This window comes from Hyaena hyaena, unplaced genomic scaffold (genome assembly GCF_003009895.1).
Source record: "Hyaena hyaena isolate Hyena2069 unplaced genomic scaffold, ASM300989v1 scaffold_113, whole genome shotgun sequence".
Classification (NCBI taxonomy): Eukaryota; Metazoa; Chordata; class Mammalia; order Carnivora; family Hyaenidae; genus Hyaena; species Hyaena hyaena.
The window spans coordinates 2,248,239-2,260,204 of NW_024080745.1; the positions used below are offsets into that span (position 1 = coordinate 2,248,239).

Below are 11,966 nucleotides of genomic sequence, written 5' to 3' on the forward strand. Positions count from 1 at the left end.
GAGCCAGCTAGGTGCCCCTGAATTACTGTATATTTATTTATTTATTTTTAATGTTTTTAATTTATTTCTAGGAGAGAGAGAGAGACAGAGCAAGCAGGGGAAGGTCAGAGAGAGAGGGAGTCACAGACTGAAACAGGCTCCAGGCTCTGAGCTGGCAGTCAGCAGAGAACCCGACGTGGGGCTCGAACCCACAAACTGCGAGATCATGACCTAAGCGAAAGTCGGACGCTTAACTGACTAAGCCACCCAGGCACCCCGAATTACTGTATACTTTAAATGGTTAATTATAAGTTATGTGAATTTCAACTCAATTACAAATAAAAAGACAAAAAACACAGCTTCCCAAGTACAATACTTTTACTTGTATAGCACTTAACTGGAAAAATTAGTTTTCCCAGTCTTATTTCAAAGGAGCAAAGCAGTGATTCTCAAACTGTAGTATACACCTGAATCACCGAGAATGCTTATTAAAGTTTCTATAGACCTTGGGTGGGGCCTAAGAATTTCCATTCCTAGTAAGTTTCCATGTGGTGCTCTGGAGGACACTTTGAGGACCAGTGGAGTAAAGGAAGAAATGCCTGCAGTTAGGAAGTAGAGGTGTGACAGCAGAAGGTCTGTTTGTGTGGTTGGTTGGAAAGATGTATAAAATGGGATTGGAGTCAGGCTGGCTCTAGTCAAGAGCTGAAAGGGTTTTGCAACCAGTGCTGTGGAGTTTAGACTGACAAGGGGAACAAGTGTTACCATGGCATCAGCATAGACAGGCAAACGGCTATAGAGAACTGAAAACTATTTCAGTTGGTTAAGAACCTTAAAGTTCTGAAGGTCAATTTAGATTCAGGCGCCTGAGTGGCTCAGTTGGTTAAGTGTCCGACTTCAGCTCAGGTCATGATCTCACAGTTCATGGGTTCAAGCCCCGTGTCAGGCTCTGTGCTGACAGCTCAGAGCCTGGAGCCTGTTTCAGATTCTGTGTCACAGTCTCTCTCTAACCCTTCCCTGCTCACGCTGTCTCTCTCTCTCTCAGAAATAAATAAAAAAACATTAAAAAATAATAAAAATAAAGTAAAATTTAAAAAAAAGGAACTGAGTGATAGAAGGGATAGTTCAGAGTACTAAATCCCCTTAACTAGGGGTGCCAGGGTGGCTCAGTCAGTTGAGTATCTGACCTCAGCTTAGATCACGATCTCACAGTTCGTGAGTTCAAGTGCCACATCAGGCTTGCTGCTGTCAGTGCAGAGCCCACTCCAGGTCTTCTGTCTCCCTCTATCTCTGCCACTTTCCCACTTGTGCTCTTGCTTTCAAAAATAAATACACATTAAAAAAATAAATAAATCACCTTAATTAAAGAAACTTGGCAATTAGAACTTTAAGTCCTATTCTTACTATTTCATGAAATTGGCTGTAAATCATTTCTTAGTGTTTTAACTGCCGTGATGAAATACATTCCACTTTACAGAAAGAACACAATCTTGGTCAAATTTTTAGAGTTCTCTGCTTCCATGTTCCACAGTAGAACACCTCCAGAGTATCCAAGCAAGAGAACAAAATTTAAACTTCTGCTGGCCACAAAACTGGCTGTAGGTGGAACTAATAAACTAATCAAATGGTGGTGGTCAGATACACAGTGCTGTACGTTACCTGACACTGGCTAACTGAACTTGAATTTGAGATGGGATAGGATATTGGTGATGCCTGTGGATTATACCACTGGCAGATTTAACTGTGCAGACTATCCTAACTTTTTAAAGTTTTCTTTTAAGTTGAAAGGAAAGACAATTATTATCAGTGAAGCTGTATACAGCCAACAAATGCTTACCATTAACAAACTGTGCAGATCAGGAAATGCTAAAAAAACACCCAAAATATTCTGTAGACCTTTTCCCTCTGGTAAGAGTTTTCCTGAAAGTAATTTTAAAAATTCACATGTGTCTAAATTATCTTTACTTTCTATCATTGCTATAAAATGTTCTCCAAACCTTTCAACTGCCATTTTCTAAATGACTCAGGTCAAGCAAGAGAGTGAGGCATCAGCCACATCCATCACCAGTATTAAAATGCCATGTCTTAACAGTGGTGGGAAATGACATCTTCCTTTATGAAAGAAAAACAGTGTATTATATGCATATGAATAATTCAGCCTGTATCAGGTTGCAAGTTTAATGGAAACACTTACTTCTTTGAGAGCAGCTGGGATTTTTTTCTGTTTCCTCCCTGATGGAATACTATGTAAGACTGATGATAAGGCACTTGACGGAGATTTAATGTTTCCAGGAGATCCAATCTTAGGAGAATTCTGGTGATCTAAAACAAATCAGATTCACTTATGTAGCCAATGGTAAGCATTCTGCAATTCAATTTAATTCATATCAATTACCACTGCTGCATAAAATATCCATGGAAGAATACTTGAGAAGCTGAGGACACTGAGATCCCTGGGGAAAAAACGATGGATGGCTGGAAGCTGTGTGGGAGAAAGGCTTTCTCCTGTCTATGATTTTAAGATTTTTCAGGTGTGAACCATGTTAAAGGATTACTCTTTTGTGCCTTCACAATTCTGAAACATGTTAATGCACTACTTAATGTACTAACATGTCAATGTATTAACTGAAATTAATTCTATAAATTTTCTTTAATGTTTATTTTTGAAAGAGAGAGACAGAATGAGTGTGAGGGAGGGCCAGAGAGAGGGAGACACAGAATCTGAAGCAGGCTCCAAGCTCTGAGCTGTCAGCACAGAGCCTGATGCAGGGCTCGAAGTCACAAACCGTGAGATCATGACCTGAGCTGAAGTTGGGACACTTAACCAGCTGAGCCACCTAGGCACCCCCTAAACTAATTCCATAAACTTCTGACTTAAAAAACCCCCAACAACCTAACAGCAGTGTTTAGTATCTAGATATATGACAAAATAAGAACATTATAATGAACAAAATGCTAGAAAGGGGGCTAAGACAAGACAGGGAAGCCATTAAACTTGACTGCAGAAGTTCAGTGAAAGCTGAGAAGAGAGTAAGATGTTTGAGTTGGCCATTACAATATAAGTAGGGGTCTGCCAAGTCAAAAGGAGGAGGAAAAAGACTCCCTGAAGTCAGCATAACCAAAAGCAGAGGTATGATATTAGATCATCTATTTGGAGAATAATAAGGCTGAGGAAAAAAAGGCTGGTTCTAAGGAACATGAACTGTTGTTTAAGTTGTGGGAAATTAAAGGTCTTTTAAGCTGGGAAGTGACATGAGCAGACTAAATTTAGGAAAAAAACATCTGGCAGTAGGAAGGAGGAAGAGTTTGTAGCAGAAAACCTGTTAGAAAACTATTATAGTAGACCAGATGAAAGATAGGGCTGAAATGAAGGACAACCTTTTTGAAATTTAGATACAATAGGTTTCGGGAATTTAACCAATGCTCTCTTCCAAAACATAAACCTGAGCAGTCCTGCTTGCTGCACTCATCTTAACTATGGGGATGGATACCTGCAAACAGTGAGTAGGCATATATGATTTATCATTTTGTATTTGGTAAAAGCTGAACATTTTAGATATACCATAGAATCTCACCAAATCAGTCCAAGTGATTAGAAATAGGCTAACAAAATGCCATCTAGTATATTACCATAGAGAATTATTTTACAGTAGACAAAAATGATTTGTTAATGAGCACACAGTTGTAAAACTGAAAACTTCAAAATTACCTGAAAGTTACAGTTCTTTTGTACTGTTTTAATGCATTTCATCCTGTAACTGCACTTCTACAATTAGTATTCTATGAGTTAAGAAAAGCTTAATTAAGAAAGCAAAATCCTTTGTTTTAAAATTTAAGTATATTTACTTATTTGTGTGTGTGTGTGTGTGCATGTGTGTGAAAGAGAGAGAGAGAGAGAGTTTGTACACCCACATGCACAAGTGGGGGAGGGGCAGAGAGAGAGGGAGACACAGAATCTGAAGCAGGCTCCAGGCTCTGAGCTGTCAGCACAGAGCCCAATGTGGGGATCGAACCCATGAACACGAGATCATGACCTGAGCTGAAGTCAGAAGCTCAACCAATTGAGCCACCCAGTTGCTCAAGAAAGCAAAATTCTTAATATCACCAATCATCTTGCTCACATGCCTAAGATGATTCTTTCAGAAGGCTGAAAGCATCTGGGAATAAACGAATTTGTTAAATCTCTACTTATATATTACCTAGTTTCTGCAGTTCTTGGAAACAATGTTCACATACTCTTGCTGGTTGATTTTTCAGGTAATCTAAACCATACTTATTTGACGAACAAGCTTGGCAAACAATCTGAAAACACATTGGAATTATTTCATTTAGAATAACAGTATCAAACCATCAAGTTTGCTACAATTTATAATGCTGTCTACCTATAGTGCTTTCTAAGCCTTTTCACAACCACCAACTCTCAATTTCACCCCTATGGGGTCCAGGCCTGTAGTGAACTCACACACTGGAAGATGAAGAGGACACATTATTATGACTCTCTGCTAACTCCATAAAATAAAACGCTAACAGTGTTAATGTGTGCAGAATGTTCAGAACTGCGTATGGCATGCACTAAGTCCTCTGGTAGCCATATTGGTCATCAGTGACATTGACCTGGTCATCACTGCTGCTGTAACCACAGCCATGTCTGCTGCACTTCCACCAAGCATCTGGCGCTGTATGAAATGCTCTCGAAATAGACCTTGTTTAGTCCTCATGGTAACTATCTGACGTCATTGTCACTATGCTCATGAAGATCTAGAAGTGTTACCAGTGATAACTTCAATATTGAAAGTATCTCTATTAAATACTTAGTATCTAGATAAATGTAGTTTAAATAATTATCAGCAAATATAGGAGTCTATTTAACTGTGAAATATTTTAGTAAAAATTGCCTATTATTGACATTCTACAATAACCTTGGTAGATAAGGGTAACAACGGCCCTATGTCTAAATATTTAGAGAAAGTATCATCCATGACTCAGTATCTTTTTTCCCCCTGCCACGATTTACAGGAGGAGACATGCTTCCTCACTATGTACAGCCTGGAGCTATAAAAAATCACAGTGGAGATGGGCTTCATCTTCTCCAACCTTTCCGCAGGCCCGGCAGTGGTGTCGTCTCCAGGTCAGAGTAAACTCGCTCGTGCAGATCATACACATCGTGGCTCTGGTATCAGGGATCCAGATGGGAGCCTTTGATCCAAGAGGACTGACTTCCTCTTTATTTTCTGCATCAGCCTGTGGAAGAACAAGACTTTTCATTATCTCTGTGCTCACTGAGTGCTATAGATTCAAGTCCCCCCCCCACTTTTTTTGGGCAATACTGGCTCACAATTCTGATGGAATTATCAAGGATGTGGGATGAATGACAGGCCATTATATTTTTCATGTTCTCGGGATATTAAGATTAGCTATATTTAATAATCCTTTAATGCAAAATTAACTTAGAAAGATGTCTATGGTAGTGCCATGACAGCTGATTAGTTTCTTCCTTAAATGATATGCTATTTCTCAAATTTTTTACAATGAAGTTTTACAACCAGAAAAAATAAAATGTGCTATGTGTTATCATGGACTTGCAGTTAAGGCATTAATAGGATAGTGAGCTCTGAAATTATACACACACATGTATCTTTCTGTGAAACACATGTTGCTTTTCTAAACCCCTGGGAAAAGCTTCTTCAAGGTAAAAACTGAAACACACTGAAAAAAGAATAAGGAAAAGACAATACCTCATCAAGACTCCTACTAGGACAGAATGTGATTCGTTTTTTAGCATACTCTTCTATTGACCTGGAAATCGCTTCTAGCCATTCATCCCTTTCTGTGGCAGAACTGTTGGGGGCAAAAGAAGGTTCCATCAACCAGATGTCAGCTTTTATTCTTTGCCTTTTTCTTACTTCTTTTCCTCCTGCCATGGCAACAGATCCCACCAGCCTCCAACAATGCTGGCGACGGGCAGCAGCTCGAGGTTTGTGTGCACAAATAATCAGAGCAGGCACTGCAGCATGCATGACATTTTATGAAACACAATGCTTTTTTTCTTCCCCAACGTCCTGTTCTATACTTTTGAAGTCTCTTAAATTTGGAAGTTTTTTTGCTTGGCTTAAGAGCTAATCATACAATTAAGAATTAGGGTTATTTCCATAACCAAGGCGTTTCCTAAGATATTATCCTAGAATTTAAAATTATTCCAAGGAATCAAGTGTCAAATCCAAGCTTACAGCATAGAATCCTAATATTTTTAGGTCATTAGTTGCTAAAAATTTCTAGAAAGCGCACCGGAGTAAAGGAAACATGCATTTGGTATCATAAACAGATGTCTAGGGAGCGTTAACAAGGGAAATAGCCCGCAGTTGTTGTTAGGACTCCCTAACTATTCATGTTTTCTGTTCCTACCCTCAGATCATCAAGAGCTAAGGGATTCAAATCTAGACAGAAATGGACCAAATGGGGGAAAGCTTGTTCAGGAAAACACATTCTTGTTTTGCTTTTTTGCAACTACACCTCCTCCAAAAACCTCTGATGAGTGGTATCAGCACAGTTAGCTTTAGTTGTATACTCAAGAGTGAGAGGCACATTTTAGGTAGTGCGTGTGTGTGCAGACATAATCATCTCTCAAAAAAAAAATCTACCACAATAATGGAAATAGGACTGTGTAAGGAAATGTGTGTTTGTTGCAGAGGCATATGAAAGTAGGTAGGTGTAAAAGGACATGATATCTGCAATCTGCTTTGAAATACTTTAGGAAAAAAAATTTGTGGCAGAATCTTGATAAGATTCAAATCTGGGCGAATGAATATGCAGTTTCATTGTATTATTCACTTTAATTTTAAGAATATTTGCACTTTAAAGTTTATTTATTTATTTTGAGAGGGAGTGCGTGTGTGCACATGAGAGGGAGTAGGGGAGGGGCAGAGAGAGAGGGAGAGAGAATACTAAGCAGGCATTGCCTGGCTCCATATCAAATTGTGAGACAGGACCTGAGCCAAAATCAAGAGTCAGACGCTTAACTGACTGAGCCGCCCAGACGCCCTTAAATAATGTCATTATGTAGAATGGTATGAATGGGTGTATTTTGTTGTATTTTGCTGAGCGCAGAGCAAGTCAAGGAGATACTAAAAAATCACTCACTTTCCCCACAATAATTATACTCAGAAATGTACCTTCCTACTAAATAGCTTAAGTGTCATTTAGAATACATATTTATATGGTTATTAAAAAGTAGAAATCTGCTTTTAAAAATAAAATTTTAAAACCAATATAGTTCTCAAATTTTCATTATATACCAGGAATAAAGTAAAATAGAATAGCTCTTATTTCTCTAATCCAAACAAAACCTGCCTCAATTACCTCTCCTATTCTACCATTACTGCCCCAGCTAGCTGCCAGTTACTTAACAGTTACTACATGCCAGCCAACTGTGCTAAATGCTTTACAAATGTCATCACATCGCAGCCTCAGAGCTACCCCATGGACTATATCACTGGATCTTACACCCCATCTCCCCAATCCCATCACCACCACCAGCCAGCAGCATTTACAGATAAGCAGTCCAAGGATTTGAAATGTTAGGCAATTTCCTTTAGCCAACAACATGATGTGGTATCAGACCCAAGTGTGGCTAAAGACTGAACCCTTTGCCACCATGTCATTTATCTCTGTTCTCTGAGTACGTTATGAGAATACATGTTCAAGCTTCCAAGTAAACATTCATAGAACATTAAGGTCCCTCCTAACTCCCCTTCCTCTACTTTTCAGTGGAAGAGGTAAAAGAAAGCAGAGAGGCAGATGGCTAATTTGAGCTTTGCCGTCTGATTTTTCTGGAGCCCTGAGAGCATGTGGAATGTGATTTGACTGTGCAAATCATGTCACATATGCTGTTCTTTCATTTAATCATTCCTGGCTCTCTCTTGTGTGGGGATCTGCCAAAACAATATTTACCAGCTCTTGATAACACATTTCCCAAAGACCACACACATTTGCCTGCAGTACTGAGTAGACATTCTAGCACTTCTTTTGTACGTGGTTAGTAGAAGAATCAGCATCTTCGTCAGTTAAACCAACTTAAAATGCAGTTAAACCAAGTGTATTCTTTATGGAATGTGCCTATTACCTAAAAAGAAAATTTGTATTAAATAAGCACATTCTCCCATTGATTGGGATGCATTTCCAAAGGGAAAAATCTCCAATAGAAGGGATTTCAGGTATGTTAGATCTTGCCACACTATTTACTGCCTGTTTTACTGTGGAATGCTATTCTAAGGTCTAAAGTCCACGTCACTTTATTTCAATTCATCTGAGTAGGAGCTAGAGGAAGCCCCTGCTGAGGGCCAGGTACTAAGCTATGAACTGGGCACACAAAACGCACACTTGTAAGGGCTCATATCTAATTGAGGTGAGACATAAAAACAACTAATTACCATATGATACAATAAAAGCAAGGTAGAGGAGTAATGTAGAAGCAGTAAATCACCTTATTTAGGGAGCAGGAAGGCTCTGCTGAGGTGATGACTAAGTTAGGACTGGAAGAATTTAGGAGTTTGACATAAAACTCTGTGGTGTCTCTGTGTACCCTCATTTGCCCTTCTAGCTTTGCTTATCTTCTCGAAGCTGATGACTCCCAAATATATGCCAAGTCTGGGTCCCCTTATGACCTTCAGATCCTTACAGACACTGCCTCATTGATGGCTCCATTTTGATGACTGATAGGCACATCACATTCAATATGCACCTCTGAAACTAAATTCCTGATTCTTCCCCCAAAGCTGCTTTTCTCCCAGTGTTCCCTATCACAGGGAATGACACCACGACCTGAGACAGTATGCAAGCTGAAGACTCACTCTTAATGCTTATTTCAATCCCCATGTCCACTTAATCACCTCCCTTTACTTCCCCTCCCAAACCATTCTCCACCCAGCAACCAACTTTTAAAAAGGCCAATCTGATCACATCAATCCCTACTACAAACAAAAAAAAAATCCCTACAAGTGATTTCCTGTGGCTCTTCAGGTCCAGACCCAAATCCACAAACTCTTTCCCCTGTCCCTCCAGGCTTACCTTGGGTCACTCTCCCACTCATTCTCTATTTCCATGCCATTCTGGTCTTTCAGTTCTTTGAATATGCCATGCCCCTTTCCACCTCAGCACCTTTGAACACATTATTCCTAATGAGCAGGAGCCTCTTTCCTTCCTCTTTGCCTTGCTATTCAACTCCTACTTATGCTTCATAACTCAGTGAACACAGCAGGTCTTACAGGAAGCTATCCTTCACTGCCCTTTATCTACCAAAGTTAGTTCAAGATTCCTTTTTCACAGCCTCATAGCATCTGGTAGTTTTCCTGTGTACTACTTAATCGTAATAATAACTGATTGTCTTGACATTTTGCTAAGTGTATGTCTTCCCTAATGGAATGCAAGGTCAGAGAAGGAAGGGCCCTTTTAATTCTCCACTGTATCCTGATGCTTAAAACACTGCCTGACGCAACGTAGAGGTTCCATATTACTTACTGAATGAGGGAATGAATTCCAGGCAGAGGCAGCTGCCTGTGCAAGGCAGAAGGATGTGAGGTAGGCTGGCATGCATGGAGAATACATAGATCCAGAACATGCCATGTTTTGGTGGGGGTGAAGACAAGGAGAATGGATGGAAATCAGGCTGGTGTGGTAGACAGGAACCAGATCACAGGAGGCCTTCGTAACTCCTTCCTACATGTTACAGAGTACACAGCTATCTGTGCTTGGGGGAACTCAGAAGAAGAGCATGGTACACTGGTGGCATTCAGTACGTGTCAGTTCTCCTCCCCGCCCCCACCCCCCAGCCACTTTAATCCTTCCTCAGAAATTTACTTCCCCTTTATCTAGAACTTTCCAGTTTATCATTTCTCCTGAGTAACCCACATTTAATCCATCAATAAACCTATTACCTCTCTCCGATTCTGAGCATTTCTTACCATTCTAGTACAATAAAGCATCATCTAGCTTCCTATCTGGTCTCCCAACATCTAGACTACACTCTGATGGTCTATCATCTACAAAGAAGCCAGTGTCCTCTTTTTAAAATATAACACCCTCAGATGGTTTCCCAACACACTTAAAAATCCAATGACCTTATTAAGTTTTAAGATGCCAAAAGAAAGTTTTATTATCGTTTCCTGAACAATTTAATTTTCATTTATTTTTTAATATTTATTTATTTTTGAAAGAGAGAGAGAGAGCCTGAGCAAGTGGGGGAGAGGCACAGAGAGAGGGAGACACAGAATCCAAAGTAGGCTCCAGGCTCTAAGCTGTCAGCACAGAGCCTGATGTGGGGATCACTTGAGGGGCTTGAACTTACAAACCATGAGACTATGATCTGAGCCAAAGTAGGACGCTTAACTGACTGAGCCACCCTAGGCACCCCAAAAATTTTTAATAAAATGGAATTTTGTTTTTACCAAAGCATGCATATATATATATATATATGTTAATTTATATATATATAAAATATACTTAATTTTAGAGAGAGAGAGTAGGCGTGCAAGTAGGGGGGTGGGGGAGAAGAGAAAGAGAATCTTAAAGCAGGCTCCATGCTCAAAGTGGATGGAGTGTGGGGCTCAATTCCACAACCCTGGGATCAGGACCTAAGCCAAAATCAGGAGTTGGATGCTCAACCATCTGAGCCATCCAGGCACTCCTACCAAAGCAGATTTTTCATTAAGATATTTAAGTGTAACTGAAAACTTGACTTTCTTATAGGTACAATTTCTCCGGATATTTGAAAATAACTTTCTTGATTTTCAGAATCAAGCTTAAGTATTTGTCAGGAGCCTATTGCATAGGGACTTGATGTCCTTTGTACTTTTGTTCAAACTCAAACAAAAAAAAACCCCAAAAAAACAAAAGTTACAGTTCCAGATGATCAAGAGTTCACTATCACTTTCCAAGTATTAATCTGGAGGATGCTTCAGGTACCACCACCCCCCACCCCTGGCCCCAAAACTTCTTGCCCTGGCGGGTAGCTGGGAAGCATCTGACAAAACCCTGAACAAACCCTATCTCTCTTCTGTCATCCTGAGATTTGGTGTCAGGCAGCAGTGGCCATTCCATTTCAGCAGAGTGACAATGACCCAGGAGGCTGTTCTTGTGGTCCTGATTATGGGAAGTCAGACATCTGGTCTGAGTCTTTGATATCCACGGACATAGGCAGAATTATAATGGTTAAAAACATGATTTTCAGTGTCAGATATACCTAGGTTAAAATTTCAGCTTGACTGCTTATTAGTCCTATAATCTTGGATGCATTATTTAACCTCCCTGAGTCTGCATTTTTCGCATCTGGAAGGTCAAGACAACACCTACTCCACTAGTTATAATGGAAACTGAAAGAGAAAATAAATATAAAAGTATAGCATTGTGCCTGATGCAGAGAAATAAACGGTTCCAGTTAGAACGCTTGCTGTTGCTATCCAGATGCGACAGTTGAGCATGGCTGTTGGGGTCTCTCCCTGCACCAGGCCAATCCTGCCAAACATCTACTTCTGCCATTTGGCCAGTAACTCAGCAATGTACATGTATGAGTCATAAAACTTCTGATTTCCTTGGCACTTGATTTAAACAGCGGTAATATATTTTGATTTACACATAAGTCAGTGCAGGTTCCAGTCTGAAGCAATGTGGTATCATAAATAAACAAAAGATTTAAAAGTAAAAAAAATTTCATTTGTATTCTAACTTGCCAACTATGTATTGTTAAGACAGCAACTGATTTTTCTCTTAGTCTTCCTCATTTTAAAAAAGTTGTTTTAATGTTTTATTTGAGAGACAGAGCATGAGTGGGGGAAGGACAGAGAAAGAGAGAGACACAGAATCCAAAGCAGGCTCCAGGCTATGAGCCCGACATGGGGTTCGAACCCATGAACAGTGAGATCATGACCTGAGCCAAAGTTGGATGCTTAAACAACTGAGCCACTCAGATGCCCCTAGTCTTCCTCATTTTTTTTTTTTTT

General features: G+C 39.8%; 1 protein-coding gene across 2 annotated transcripts in view; it reads right to left on the reverse strand.

Annotated features, from left to right (window-relative positions):
* FGD6 (FYVE, RhoGEF and PH domain containing 6) overlaps nt 1–11,966 on the reverse strand; it is a 107,846-nt gene that overhangs the window by 8,001 nt on the left and 87,879 nt on the right. For both annotated transcript variants that reach the window (XM_039236625.1, XM_039236624.1), the window contains exons 15-18: nt 5,712–5,814; nt 5,071–5,217; nt 4,176–4,278; nt 2,171–2,298 (exon numbers count right to left, since the gene is read on the reverse strand). In XM_039236625.1, coding sequence (XP_039092556.1) covers nt 2,171–2,298; nt 4,176–4,278; nt 5,071–5,217; nt 5,712–5,814 — 481 coding nt within the window. The remainder of the gene's footprint in view (nt 1–2,170; nt 2,299–4,175; nt 4,279–5,070; nt 5,218–5,711; nt 5,815–11,966) is intronic.